This window comes from Cnephaeus nilssonii, assembly GCF_951640355.1.
Source record: "Cnephaeus nilssonii genome assembly, chromosome: 23".
In the NCBI taxonomy this organism is placed as follows: domain Eukaryota; kingdom Metazoa; phylum Chordata; class Mammalia; order Chiroptera; family Vespertilionidae; genus Cnephaeus; species Cnephaeus nilssonii.
In genome coordinates this window covers 19,112,663-19,127,515 of record NC_137094.1, presented here as the reverse complement: position 1 = coordinate 19,127,515, position 14,853 = coordinate 19,112,663, and the positions used below count along the sequence as shown (strand labels likewise).

The following is a 14,853-nucleotide window of genomic DNA, read 5'->3' as shown; positions in this document are numbered from 1 at the left end:
GGCGTGGCGGCTCAGCTTCTCCTCCCGGCTCAGGCGCCGTGAGGCCTCGGCGATCTGCAGCTGCAGGGCCAGCTCCGCTCCAGGCTGCTCAGGGGGTCCTGCGGGGGGAGGAAGGGTGAGCTGGGACGCAGGAGGCCTGGGATTGGGGGGGTGGGTCCCTGGAGTCACAGAGAACAGCCCCCTCCTCCAGGCAGGCCTCCGAGATCTGCAGCTGCAGGGCCAGCTCCCGCTCTAGGCTGCTCAGGGGGTCCTGCCGGGGTGGGAGGGGGGTGAGCTGGAACACAGGAGACCCAAGGTCCCTGGAGTCACAGAGGACAGTCCTCCTCCTCCAGGCAGGCCTCCAGGTGCCCCCCCCAGGCCCCTCTGCTGCTTGCGCACAGTGTACGTCAGGACCCTGGATCCCGGCCCCGGCCTCCATGTGGGGCAGAGGGTGGCGGGCCGGGAGGTGCCCAGGCGCTAAGCCTTCGGGTTCGGCCTGAAAGGCGGGCCCGGGACACACCCACCAGCAGGCCGAGCTGGGCGGGGTTCCAGGCGAAGTGGGGCACTTTCCCTCCTGACCCCAAAAGGGTTGGGCAGGTGAGCCTGGAGGTGGGGGGAGGGAGGGCGGGGCCGCGGAATGCCACCACTCACGCCCCAGGGGAAGGGCTCCCGGAGGCCCCGGGCCACGCCCCCAGCTTCCGAGGCGGCCCCTCCCCGGGCCAGTGGTTGCCTCTTAACTGATCTCCTGCCCACAGAGACCAAACCCAGGCCCTCCCGGGGGCGCCCCGCCGTCCTGCTTCCCGGGGGCACCCCTCCCACACCACCGGGGCCACACCTTCGTGGGTGCCTCGTCCGCGGGGAGCCAGCACCCCTGGGCGTGATGGGTGGAGACGGCCTGGCGCAGGGGGGGGGTGGGGGGGGGAGGAGGCACCCGGACCCAGCCTCCTCCTCCTCCTCCTCCTCCTCCAGGTGGGAGAGGCCCAGCTTTGGGGACCCAGCGACAGCGCCCAGACTCCTCACCTCTCCGTGCAGGGCCTGCTCGTCCAGCTTATACGCCGCCCCGATCCTGCGGCGGACCTTGGGGGCCGTCTCCCCGGGTTTGAGGGGGTACTCGGCAGGCAGGACGCCCGTCAGCTCCTGCAGGGAAAGCGCGGTCGAGCCAGGCCCCCTGTCCCACCGGCTCTGCCCTCCCAGCCCCCCCCAGCCCTTCTCCGAGGTCTCACTGCCCCGCCCTCTGACCCCCTTCAAGCCTCCTCGCTCGCCTCTCTGAGCTTCCCCCTCTTCTGCTGGGTCCCCCCCACCCCCCCGCAGCCCTGCCCCCACCCCCGGGGACCGTGAGTGCCTGCACCCAGGATGCCAGGCACCATACTCCCCCCCCCCGCCCCCCCCCCCCGTCTGACTGCCAACACTCCCCCCTCCCTTGGCCCCAATCTCCCAAAATGCGGCTCCAGGGAGGAGCCCAGGAGGGGGTGGGGGCGCTCTCACCGCCTCCCGCAGGCAGAGCCGCCTCAGCTCCTCCAGGCAGGCCTCCAGGCGCTGCTCCAGGGCCCGCTGCTGCCGGCGAACGGCGTGGGTCAGCTCCTTCACCTCCTTCAGCTCCTTCAGCGGCGACACCGGGCTGTCGGGGCCTGCGGGCGGGGGGCTCGCGCTCAGGGAAGGCCCGGTCAGATCGTCCGGACGCCCCGTGGGGAACCGGTCCGTGCACACGTGTGTACAGGCGTGTGCACATGCATGCACACACGTGCACAGGGGTGCACACGCGTGTGCGCCTCTTCTCTCTCTCTCCCGCTCTCTGCCTAGGCCCACAGGACACGGGGCCTCTCCAGCAGCCAGGGCGGGTTTTCACCGGGTGCTCATGGGCATCAGGCTCCAGACCAAGCCCCTCCGGCCAGAAAACCTGCCCGGCCCGGCCCGGCCCGCGTGGCTCCGTGGCTGAGCGTCGACCTATGAACCAGGAGGTCAGGGTTCGATTCCCGGTCAGGGCACATGGCCTGGATGTGGGCTCCCTCCCCAGCGTGGGGCGTGCAGGAGGCAGCCGGTCCATGATTCCCTCTCATCAGGGATGTTTCTCTCTCTCTCTCCCCCTCTCCCTTCCTCTCTGACATCAATAAAAATGTATTTTTAAAAAGGAGAAAAGAAACCCTGTCCAGCGCTCCCAGCACCCACCCCAGCGGAGGCCCCCCTCACCCACCGCCCAGAGCATCCCCACCCGGCCGCCGGGCTGGGCTCAGACCTCCTGCCCGCTCACCTGACTGCAGGATGACGCCGCTGTCCGTGTCGCTGACCTCGTCCTTACCCTCCATGGTGGCGTCCCGGGGCGCGCGACGCCGCTCCCCGCCTGGGCCGGGACCTGCAGGCCGCCTGGCGGATCCCAGCTTTTAAGAGACATCACGGAAAAGCTGGGTGAACCCCCTGGTCCCAAACGGGGCTCAGGAATTAGCCTCGAGGGCGGGGGCGTGGCGGGAGGAGCGGGGTTCTGGGACAGGTGGGCAGGGGGGTGTCTCAGCACGGGGAGGGGAGGGTGCACGAGAGAAGCTCTGTGGGTCCCCCCAGCACACCCGGCCCCTGCCGCCTCCTTCCCGAGTCCTCTCGCCCACGGGGATGGGCAGCCGCGGTGGCCACAGAACCGCTGACCCGGGTCCGTAAGGGAAACAGCAAAAAGACACGGACGAGAAGAACGAGACGGATGCCCGGCCGGCGTGGCTCCGTGGATGAGAGTCAACCTAGGACCCAGGAGGTCAGGGTTCGATTCCCGGTCAAGGGCACATGCCCGGGTTGCAGGCTCGATCCCCAGTGGGGGGCGTGCAGGAGGCAGCCGGTCCATGACTCTCTCTCCTCATGGGTGTTTCTCTCTCTTCCTCTCCCTCTCTGACATCAATAAACATGTTTTTAAAAAGTGAAAAGGAGTGGAATAACGCAGGGAGGCGGGAAGCAGGGGGGGGCGGCGTCCGCGTGGGGTACACGGTCCTTGCAGGGGCACCTGTGCTCCGCCATGGAACCCGGGAGGGGGGGCATGAGGCCCCATCCCGCTGCCCCCACGCCCAGGCTGCCGCCCTCCGACCAGGTGTCCATCCAGGCAGGTCCCGGAGCGAGTCCCAGTGCCCCAGGGACCAACTCCCGGCCACCTACCGTGCCTAGGAGGCCCCTCGAGGGGGGCCGGGGAGCCCCAGGAGCGTGTCAAGGCGGCGTGGCGTGGCGTGGCGTGGCGTGGCAGCCGCCGAGACAGGAAGATCGCCCGCCCGCCTCTGCCTCCCTGGGGCTGGGAGCACAGGGTAGCTGGGTGCTGTCCCCGCGGAGTGTGGGCCCAGCTGGCTCCAGTCAGCAAAGCAACACCTGTCACCGCCCCCCCTCCTCCTCCTCCTCGAACCCACAGCCCTGGTCAGGGCGCAGCTGGCCGCTCGCTGGGCTGTGGGGGACGGGACGGGGCGGGGCGGCCCGCGGGAGCCAGCCACCTCCACACTGAGTCAGCCGTTGAGCAACAACACAGCCCGGTCCCTGGGAGTTTCTGTCTGGAGCTTATCCTGCCTCCCCCGGCAGGGACACGGGGGAGGGGGCCCCCCCTCCTCCAGCCCCCAGGGCAGGGACATGGGGGGGACGCAGGGGGGCCCTCCACCAGCCCCCAGGGAAGAAAGCCAGCACAGAGCGGGACAGAGCGAGGGACGGGGACTTCCCTCCTCAGGGCACCTCTCTGCCTGTGGAGGCAGAGGAGCTGAGAGTTTGGGGGGACCCCCACACACACCAGGGCTCACCCCAGTGCACGGGGAGGGGGGGCGGGGGGAGCTACAACCCGAACCGTATGCCCCGCGCTCGGCACTCGGCTGTCCAGGGCTCGGGAGGCAGGTTCCGAGAGAAGGAATCATACGTGAGGTCTTTGCAAACCTGCCCCCCAGTCAGACGGTGCCACGTTCTGGGGACACTGGAGGGGGCCACCTCCACCCCGTGCATCCTCCCAGAGAGCAGGACAGGGGACAGGGGGCAGGTGGGCACCCCCCCGCCCCGCCAGGCCAGGGCCCAGGCAGGGCCAGGAGGTCTGCAGCAGCTGGGGCCGGGCGGGTCAGGTCAGGTGCGAGGAGCCGTTCATCGTCACACCTGCTCAGGAATGATTAACCAGGAAGGAGCTGCCTGGGAAGTTGTGCCGCCCGGGGGGGCCCTGGGGTTCCCCGTCCCAGGATGGGGGGGAGGCAGGCCTCTCGCCAGTCGAGGGGTCAAAGGGGGGGGCACTGGCCTTGGGTGGTCCCAGTCGGATGCTGAGCCCACGAGGGCTCCCTGTCGGGCCAGCGGCCGCCCAGGCCCGTAGATCGGGGCCCAGGTTCAGTCTGCGCCCTCCTGGGCGAGCCACCCAGCCCCTCGGGGCCTCCTTTCCCCCAGGGGCGGGGAGCCGAGGAGCCGGGTCTGACCCTGGCCCCTCGGACAGAGCCCTGGAGCCCCGGGGCCCCCTCCCCCAGCAGGGCCGGCGCCTGGAGCTTTGGGCTCTGCTTTTAGGGAAAGCAGTTCCGGGAACCCCACCTCCTCCCCACACAGGAACGGCCCGGCCCTCGGACCCTCAGCCTGCCCCGGGCCTAAGCCGCAGTCCGTCCGCCTGCCCGGCCGAACAGGGTCCCCGGAGAAAGGCAGAGCCCAGAGGGGGCGGGGGCGGGGGCGGGGGACCCCGGCACCCCTCCGGCCCAGCCCCCGGGGGGCCTCCCTTCTCCCTGTGCCCGGAAGCAGGTCCCGGGCCGGCGTGCCCCTCCTCCTGTGGAACCTGAGGGCTCACAGCCACAGGGACAGCTCCTCACCGGGGCCCCCCAGGGCCCCCAGCGCCCCTGGGCCCGGCCAGCCGCAGGCCGCAGACCGCGGGGGGAGGGGACGGTGGTACGGGCCACTCCCAGGCCCCCAGGACCCGCTCCACCTCGTCCCGCCCTCACCTGCTTCTGCGAGGGAGTCCAGGAGCCGGGACGCAGCCCCCGTCCCAGGTCAGGGGGCCCAGCGGCCTCGCATGTCCCCTGGGGTCTCCCCAGCCACGGGGCGGCCTCCTGCCGCTGCCTCGGACCCGGCTCTGGCTCCTGCGGTCCCCACGCCGGTCCCACCACAGCCCGGCCACAGCCCGGCCTCCGTGGCCCCTCCTCCCGGGCGGCCGGCCCCCGGGGAGCCAGGGTGCTTGTTGGGACTTGAGTCAGAGGGAGGAGCAGGGGAGCCGTCCTGCCCGGAACAATCCTGCCCGGGCCGCTCCTGGGCCTGAGCCTCAGCGCTTCCTTCCGCGGGGTGCAGGGAACGGGGAGCCCCCCCCCCCCCCCCGACTTCCCCAGGGAGGATTCCTCCACCCGCAGGGAGGCGGCAGGGGCCACCGTACGGAGCCGCGAGGGGCCCCTCGCCCTCCTGCCCTGACCCGGCCTCCTACCTCGGGTGGTCACTGCCCTCCCGGACCCCAGGTTCCCTTTCTGAGGCACACATGGCCCCCGGAAGCGGGGTGCAGGGCCACTGTCCACGGGGAGCAGCAGCAAGAGGCTCACTTACGAACGAGGCGAGCCCCTCTGCGTGCTGGCTCACCCCAAAACCTCAGGAAGGCTCTGGGGACCCAGGAGGCCAGGCTGTTCCCGCTTTTTAGTTATTATTTTTTTAACCCTCCCCTGAGGATGTGTTTTTGTTGATGTTTAGAGAGAGAGGAAGGGGGAGAGAGAGAAACATTGATCGGTGGCCTCCCATGGGACGAGGGATCCAGCCCGAAATTGGGGTACGCGCCCCGACCGGGAACCGAACCCGCGACCCTTCGGTGCCGGGGACGACGCTCCAACCCACGGAGACGCCGGCCCGGGCAGCCCCTGCCCTTCACCCCGACCTCTCCCCCAGGAGGCAGGCCATTGCCCCCCCCCCCCCCCCGGTTTCTTATTTGCACCCGTCCCTCAGGCGGGTCCGCGGGGCACTGAACCCCGATCCTGTCCCCTCCCCCACCAGAGCCACTGTGACCGCGGGGGGCGGGGGGCGGGGGGTGCTCTAAGCCCATTCCCTGACCACGAAGGACCCGCGGCCAAAATGGAGGCCGCTCGACCCTGGAGCAAACACGGCTGGAATCCGGGCTATTTCCCCGCGGGCGGCGAGGGTCAAAGGCCACCCTGGCCGCAGAAGGTCCCTCGGGCTTTGACGATTCCATCCAGCTCGAAGTCCTTGCTCTAAAAACCCTGAGACCTGGCCTTTCCCGGGATAATCAGCAAACTCCCCCCCCCCCCACCACCCCATTCCCCCACCACCACCCCCATTCCCCCCACCACCACCCCCGAGGCAGCAGAAAGCAGGGCCTGGACCTGAGTCCTGTCACGGGTCCCACGTGGGCAGGTGGAGAGAACCCCTGACCTCAGTGAGGTCCCGCGCCCTGAGCCTCGTCACTTTCCCGTAAAACCAGAGGAGGGTCAGGGAGTCCGACCTCAGAGCGGCCCTCGGGGCCTGAGGCAGGCCTCGCCCCCTCACCTGGCCTCCAGGCCACCAGCTCGGTTCCTGCCCCACGGAACCCGTAACCCACCCGCCAGCCAGCGAGCGACTCATCCAATCATCGCCCATCCAATCATCGGTACAACAGCCAGGACTTCGCCACCGCCATTCTCGGGGCCTGGGGTTTGGCTCTGCGGGGCCTGGGGTGGGCGGACGGACGCTCTGGGTCCCTGCACCCCAATCTCTGAGTCTCCACTGTGCCCCCCCTCCCTGGGTCCCTGCACCCCAATCTCTGAGTCTCCACTGTGCCCCCCCTCCCTGGGTCCCTGCACCCCAATCTCTGAGTCTCCACTGTGCCCCCCCACCCTGGCACTTCAACATAGCTCTGGGGCTTTTCTGTTTGTTTGTTTTGTTTTGCTTTGTTAGTCCTCACCCCTGGATACTTTTCCATTGATTTTTCAGAGAGGGAAAGACACAGAGAGAAACATCAATGAGAGAAACACATCGATGGCTTGTCTCTTGCACGCGCCCCGACCAGGGCCTAGACCTGGGAGGAACCTGCAACCGAGGTGCTCGTGGCGGGAACTGAACCCGGGACCCTCAGTCCGCAGGCCGGCGCTCTATCCACTGAGCCACACCGGCCAGGGCTCAACAGAGCTCTGGAGGGCTTTCCCCCTCCCCCATCGCCCCACCCCTCCCCCAGAGCAGGTGACAGAGAAGTCAGGGGCACCACCCACCTCGGTGGAGCAGAGCTGACCCCTCCCCTCTGACCCCCCTGCCCCCGCCCCTACACCCACCCCCCCTCACCCTCACATTCCTGCACACGTCTCTGCAAACAATGCAAGCCCAGGTCCCCGGGGCTGACCAGCCCCGCTCCCCAGGCGGAGGCCGAGGCCGAGGGGCCTGACAGGGGACAGCCCCCCGCCCCCCGCCCCCCCGTCCCCCCCTCCCCAGGTGAGGAGCCCCCTCCCCCGCGGAGCCCCAGCCCCTCCTCCCGGAGGAGAAATAGCAGAGCCCTCCACCCCCGCCGGGCCGCCACATTCTCTCAGTGGACTTTGCACATAATTGCCATCCTCCCTCCCCCCACCTTGCCCATCCCCCAGCTCCAGGTGGGAGCCCAGGGAAGTTTCTAGAAGCCGCAGCATTCTTCACATGCATAGCAACACCTGAGGAGAATCCCTCAAGGGACCCCCGGCACTGAAACGCACGGCGCCAAGCCCATCCCGCCGGGCCCGTGCTCCTGCGTGGACGTGATGCGGGGTCACCAGTGGGTCGGGCCACAGACGCCAGGCGGCCACCACCGCCCCGGGGCCTGCAGCTCGGCGGCTTCTACCGGCGGCGGGGGCCCTGGCCCGGCCGTGATGGCGGGGACCACCTTTCCCCTCGCAGTTCGTGACCCTTCTGTATCATTGGTGCCCGCGAAGAACCCCGCCTTGGGGGAATCCCTCCTCGCTGCACCCTCAAATGCACAGGCAGGGGGACCCCACGCCAGCTCAGCACAAGATGGGGTTTGCAGCCTGATGGGCAAACCAGCTCCCCAAGACGCCCAGGCCCCCGGATCTCGGTCTGCCTGTCCTTCCATTCAAAATACCCAGGGGAGCCCCAGCCGGTGTGGCTCAGTGGACAGAGCGTCAGCCTGCGGGCTGAAGGGTCCCGGGTTCGATTCCGGCCAAGGGCACAGGCCTGGGTTGCGGGCTCCATCCCCAGTGGGGGGCGTGCAGGAGGCAGCCGATCCATGATTCTCATCACGGATGTTTCTCTCTCTCTCTCTCTCTCCCTTCCTCTCTGAAATCAATAAATTAAAAAAACACAAACACCCAGGGGAGGTGGGCATGCCAGGGGCTGGCGCTGACCTCAGGGGCCTGAGGCCTGATGGATGGATGCACACGCAGGGCCTGGGCACCCGGATCCGCCAGAGGTGAGCACCCACAGCTCCCTGAACCCCATCAGAGAGCCTGCAGCTGGTCTCCCCCAAGAGGAGACCGCCTCCCTGCAGGGCTCTCCCTCCTGAAGGAAAAGCCCTCAGCAGAGAGGCTCGCCCACACCACACACACCCCCCGGCCGTGCGCTCCCCAGGATGGGGTTGGGTCCCGGGGTGTCTCCGGATGCGCAGACTGAGGTCGTTCGGGGCCAGCCGCCCCGCACCCGGCCCGGCCCGCCTCGGGCGCCCCGAAACTCCCGCGAATGAATTAACAGCCCAGGGTCAGCGCGGGGGCCGCGGTGCCAACAGCTGGAGCGCAACAGGGCCCAGGACCCTGCAGGCCGAGGGGGGCGGGGGGCGAGGGGGGGACCCTTCACCGGTGTTCCTTCTCCCCTCTCCTCCCTCCCCACCGGGAACGGTGTTCGCCTCCAGCCAGCGATGGTGGCGGGGACCGGGGACCCCCACGCCGGCCGGGGAAACGCGCCCTGAAACCAGACCCCGGCTTCTCTGAAAAGCCCCTTTGTCCGTCCGCCCGCTCCCCTCCCCCACCGCGCCCTCCGCATCCCGGCGGGCGGCGGGGACTCGGCTCCTTTTGTCTGGCGGCTTTCGAGGCTTCCCGGAACCTGGCCGGGGACCCCGGGCGCGGGGAGGGTCCCCGGAGAAAGGTGGAGGCGCTGGGGACGGGCGTGTGGCGCAGGAACTCGGAATCTCCACCACCCCCCCCCCCTCCGTAGGGCGAATTCCCCCATCTCCTGTGGGGGCCCCCTCCGCTGAGGCCGAGGGCGGGGGGTTCAGGGGCCCATCCCCCGTCTGCCCCCCCGTTTCCCCCTTACCTGTCCCCCGCAGCAGCGGCGCCGCGCGCCCGCGCCCGCGCGCCCCGGTCAGGACCCGCCGCCGCAGGACCCGCGTGTCCAGGCCGCCGTCCCTGCCCCCCGAGCCTCCCCCCGGCCCGCCCTCCCCGGAGGTATTCCCTTTAACTTCGGCATTTGCAGCATCCCAAATGTTAAAGATCCCAAGACATCTGTCCCCCGGGGCGTACCAAGCCGCGGAGGAGGGGGGGACGGCGCGCCAGGGGGGTCGGGGTTCCCGCCCCGGAGTCGGGCGGGGCCGCGTCCGGGGCGGGGAGGGAGCCTGCGGGGGTGGGCGGCCTGCGCGGACCCTGGTTCCAGGGACCGGGCCGTCCCCCTAACCACCCCCCGATTTCGGACTCCCGAGTGCCAGACCCCCCCGGCGCGGCGTGTTCCCGCGGCCCGGGCGGGAGGAGGCGCCCCTACGTCCGCGCGCCGCCCTCGTCCGCGCGCTCCGGCCGGGCCTGGCGGGGCAGCTCCATGTCCCGGACCCGGGGCGGGAGCGGACACCGAGGCGGCGGGCCCCTCCCCGCAGGCCGGCCCCCGCCCTGCTCCCGCGCGCGCCCCGCGGGCCCGCAGTGCCTCCCTCCTCGGCCCCGGCTCTGCGCGCCCGCCGCTGCGCACTGCGCGCCACGTGCCGCGCCCGCCCCTCATTCATTCATTCCTTCACTCCGCCGCTCTGCTCGCGTTTGCTCCATAAACCGGTCCAGGTTCATCCCGGGGTTCCCCCCCCGCAACCCTCCCTCTCCCCCACCCCCACCCCCACATTGATCCAGCAGCAATAGCGTCCGTGAAGGCCGGGCCGGAACCAGGGCGCAGGGGGGAGGGTCGAGCCTGGCGCCGGAGGCAGAGCCGGGGTGGGGGGATTGGGGAGGTTCGAGGGGGGAGCCCCACAGCACAGGATGTACAACCGCTGAAAGGCAAAGGCGCAGCGCGGGTGCTGAGAGCTGCAGGATGATGCCCGGCCGGCGTGGCTCTGTGGTTGAGCGGCGACCTATGAACCAGGAGGTCAGGGTTCGATTCCCGGTCGGGGCACATGCCCGGGATGCGGGCTCCATCCCCAGTGTGGGGCGTGCAGAAGGCAGCCGATCCGTGATTCTCTCTCATCATGGATGTTTCTATCTCCCTCTCCCTTCCTCTCTGAAATCAATAAAAATATATATTTAACCAAAAAAAAAAAAAAGCTGCAGGATTCTCGGGTGTGGAGGGCGGGGCGCAGGAGTGGAAGGTGGGAGAGGGGCAGGCGGGCCGTGTGGGAGTCCAGGTTGTGCATGAAACTGAGGGGATAGGCTCGCTCATGCCCCGCCCACCCGCCCCAGGATCCGGGCTTCCTCTTTAACGTGTACAAAAGCGCCAGATGAGCTAAGGGCCCTGTGGCTAGCTAAGGATGCAAGATTTTTATCCTGAAACGGAAGCGAATTATACACACACACACACACACACACACACACACACACACACACACACACACACACGAGGCCTGGTGCACCAATTCATGCACCAGTGGGTTCCCTCGGCCTGGCCTGCAGGATTGGGCTGAAAACACCTCTCCGACATCCCCCAAGGGGTCCCGGATTGCGAGAGGGTGCAGGCCAGGCTGAGGGACCCCCCCTGGTGCACAATCGGGGCCAGGGAGGGACGTGGGAGGGCTCCAGGGCATGTCCGGCCCATCTCACTCCGACCGGACCTGCTGGGCCCCAGCAGCAAGCTAACCTACCAGTCAGAGCGTCTGCCCCCTGGTGGTCAGTGCACGTCAGAGCGAGCAGTTGAGAGGGCTTAGCATATCATTAGCATATTACACTTCAGTTGAACGGAGGACCGGACACTTCCATGTTAGGCTTTTATGAGATAGGATATGATCGGGAAGGCTGCCATCAGAATTGCAGGGGGGGCTGGCAGGCCCACGGCCCCGGGAAGAGCTCCCGGTGAAGTCCGAAGGCAGTCGGCGAGCAGGATTCTCCCTTCATCCCAGGAGGTCAGTCTTGTTTCTTTAAGACCTTCGACTGATTGGGCGAGGCCCACCCACAGGATGGAGGGTAATCTGCTTTACTCAGAGTCTACGGTTCATTTTTAAAAATTTTTAATTTATTTTTAAAATATTTTTTTATTTGATTTCAGAGAGGAAGGGAGAAGGAGAGAGAGAGAGAGAGAGAGAGAGAGAGAGAGAGAGAGAGAGAGAGAGAAACATCCACGATGAGAGAGAATCGTGGATCGGCTGCCTCCTGCACGCCCCCTACTGGGGATGGAGCCCGAAACCCGGGCCTGTGCCCTAACAGGGAATCTAACTGTGACCTCCTGGTTCCTAGGTCGACGCTCAAACTCTGATCCTAACCACATCGATGGCTTGTCTCTTGCACGCGCCCCAACCAGGGCCTAGACCTGGGAAGAGCCTGCAACCGAGGTGCTCGTGGCGGGAACTGAACCCGGGACCCTCAGTCCGCAGGCCGGCGCTCTATCCACTGAGCCACACCGGCCAGGGCTCAACAGAGCTCTGGAGGGCTTCCCCGCTCCCCCATCCTCCCACCCCTCCCCCAGAGCAGGTGACGGAGAAGTCAGGGGCACCACCCACCTCAGTGGAGCAGAGCTGACCCCTCCCCTCTGCCCCCCCTGCCCCCACCCCTACACCCACCCCCCGCTCAACCTGCACACGTCTCAGCAAACAATGCAAGCCCAGGTCCCCCGGGCTGACCAGCCCCGCTCCCCAGGCGGAGGCCGAGGCCGAGGGACCCGACAGGGGACAGCCCCCCGCCCCCCCCTCCCCAGGTGAGGAGCCCCCTCCCCGCGGGGCTCATTTAAATGTTAATCTTGCCCAGCTGGTGTGGATCAGTGGTTGAGTGTCAACCACGTTGAGGGTCGATTCCCAGTAGGGGGCGAGCTGGAGGCAGCCAATCCATGATTCTCTCTCATCATGAGTGTTTCTCTCCCTCTCCCTTCCTCTCAGAAATCAATTCTTTAAAATGTAAAAAAAAATTAAAAAGAAATAGAAAAGAACAATAAATTCTCACTTATAAGAAACAATTTAATAAATAAATAAATGTTCGCCTCATCTAAGAAATACGCCTTCTCAGAAACATCTAGAATAATGTTTAACCCAGTCACTGGGTCCCACGGGCCAGGCTCAGTGGACACGTGCGAGTAAAAGTCGCCATCGGCCCGGCCAGTGTGGCTCAGTGGTTCAGCCTCGACCTATGAACCAGGAGGTCAGGGTTAGATTCCCGGTCAGAGCACATGCCTGGGTTGCAGGCTCAATCCCTAGTGTGGGGCGTGCAGGAGGCAGCCGATTCATGATTCTCTCTCATCATGGATGTTTCTATCTCTCTCTCCCTCTCCCTTCCTCTCTGAAATCAAATAAAAAAATATTTTTAATATATATTTTATTGATTTTTTACAGAGAGGAAGGGAGAGGGGTAGTTAGAAACATCGATCAGCTGCCTCCTGCACGCCCCCTACTGGGGATGTGCCCGCAACTAAGGCAAATGCCCTTGACCGGAATCGAACCCGGGACCCTTCAGTCCGCAGGCCGACGCTCTGTCCACTGAGCCACACCGGTTAGGGCTAAAAAAATACATATTTTTTAAAAGTAGCCATCACACCCCTGAAGACTGACTGGGTCCCAGAGATGACAGAGGCCAATGACTGGGCCCCCGAGATGACAGGAGCCAGACTCACTCTGATGCAGGAGTGACAGGAGTGGGGGGACTTTGGAAATTGGGAAGCCCTGGCCAGACAGCCGGCCGGGCAGGGGTGATGGGGCCTGACTCACGTGGGCGCTGGCCCTGGGGGTGCGAGGCGGGGTGAGTCACAAGCAGACCCGCCTGCCGGGAGCTGGCTGACTGGAGAGGAAGAGGGCGGAGGTGGGGATCCCCAGGTGTCTGGCCTGGGAGTCTCAGGGAGCTATGCTCCTGTAGGACCCTCCCGGGGGGTGAGGTCCGGGGATGGGGTTCTGGGAGGTGGCCCAGGGGCCTTGGAGCCAGCTCTGGGTTCCCTCTGGGAGGAGGGGGAGGACGAGACCAGGGCAGGTCTCCACAGCCGGGCTTCTCTCATTGATTTTAATCCTCCCCCGAGGATATTTTCCCACCGATTTTTATTTTTTTAATTTATTTTTTTTATGTATTTTATTGATATTTCAACAGAGCCGAAACCGGTTTGGCTCAGTGGATAGAGCATCGGCCTGCGGACTCAAGGGTCCCAGGTTCGATTCCGGTCAAGGGCATGTACCTTGGTTGCGGGCACATCCCCAGTGGGGGGTGTGCAGGAGGCAGCTGATCCATGTTTCTCTCTCATGGATGTTTCTAACTCTCTATCCCTCTCTCTTCCTCTCTGTAAAAAAAAAAAAAAAAAAAAAAGATATTTCAACAGAGAGGAAGGGAGAGGGATAAAGAGTTAGAAACATCGATGAGAGAGAAACATCCATCAGCTGCCTCCTGCACGCCCCCCACTGGGGATGTGCCCGCAACCAAGGTACATGCCCTTGACCGGAATCGAACCTGGGACCCCCCAGTCCACAGGCCGATGCTCTATCCACTGAGCCACACCGGTCAGGGCTTTTTTTATTTTTTAAAATAATATCTTTTTAAAATACATTTTTATTGATTTTAGAGAAGAAGGGAGAGAGATATAGAAACATCCGTGATGAGAGAGAGTCACGGATCGGCTGCCTCCTGCAAGCCCTGCACTGGGGTGGAGCTTGCAAGCCAGGCATGTGCCCTTGACCGGGATCGAACCCGGGACCCTTCAGTCCACAGGCCGACGCTCTATCCACTGAGCCACACCGGCCAGGGCTCCATTGATTTTTAGGGGAAGAGAGAGGGAGAGAGACAGAGAGAAACGCCGACGTGAGAGAAACACATCGATGGGACCTTCGGTCCGCAGGCCGACGCTCTATCCACTGAGCCACACGGGCCAGGGTCCCAGCTGGGCTTCTGAGAGCTGCCTGTCTGCCTGGCACACACCTGGAGGGCTGGCCCCAGCCGGCTCCTGCCCTGGGCCCGGTGGCTCACACCCTCAGCCCGGGGACCAGGCTGGCACCTGCCCAGCTCGCTCACCCTCCCCTCCCTGCCCCCCCCGCCCCCCATGGATGAGAAACTGGGGTTCTCCTGGACCCAGACCGTGCCCTGGCGATGCCCTCGGCGGCGAGACGCTGGTGGGAAACCCCAGAACGAGCTGAGCCCAGGCCCCTTCCTCTCCTGACCGCATCCTGCAGCCCACGGGGGGGGGGGGGGGCAGGGGGGCAGGGGGGCGGGGAAAGGGGGGGCAGGAGGGCGCTGCCAGCTGGTGAGCCACTCAGGGGTGGAGCCAGCGAGCTTCCCTCCACTGCTGGCGGGGAGAGACCCCCGAACCCGGAGCCCAGGGAGCGGCTTGGCGAGCGGGGCAGGCTCGACCCCGGGGTCAGACCCCGAGGGGCAGGAGGTGGGCGAGGAGCCAGGTCCCCAGACTCACGGGCCAGTGGGTCTCCGCGGGGTTCTGGGCCTCGCCCTCCTCCGCCTTCTCTCTTCTCTTCGCTTTCTCCTTCCTCCTCTCCTTCCTCCTCCGTCCTGTCCCCATCCCTCCATCCTGGGCTCCCGTCCTCCCCTCCCCCTCGCTGCTCTCCCGGACGCCACCACCAGGGGGCGCCAGTTGCCGCAGACCGCCCTTGGGGCTGGACCACCCGCCTCCTTGCGCCCTCGGGCGGCGTTATGGGGAGAATTCTAACGCACGCACCTC

At 66.2% G+C, this 14,853-nt stretch overlaps 1 protein-coding gene across 1 annotated transcript in view; it reads right to left on the bottom strand.

Moving 5' to 3' along the window:
• The window catches only part of INAVA (innate immunity activator), a gene marked incomplete at its 3' end in the record, with an annotated part of 7,137 nt that extends 1,855 nt beyond the window's left edge, over nt 1-5,282 (bottom strand). Inside the window, 6 exon segments of the mRNA XM_079763773.1 lie at nt 4-77; nt 80-98; nt 1,000-1,116; nt 1,465-1,607; nt 2,228-2,354; nt 4,884-5,282. Coding sequence (XP_079619899.1) covers nt 4-77; nt 80-98; nt 1,000-1,116; nt 1,465-1,607; nt 2,228-2,282 — 408 coding nt within the window. The 5' untranslated portion in view covers nt 2,283-2,354; nt 4,884-5,282.
• Between the last annotated feature and the right edge of the window lie 9,571 nt (nt 5,283-14,853).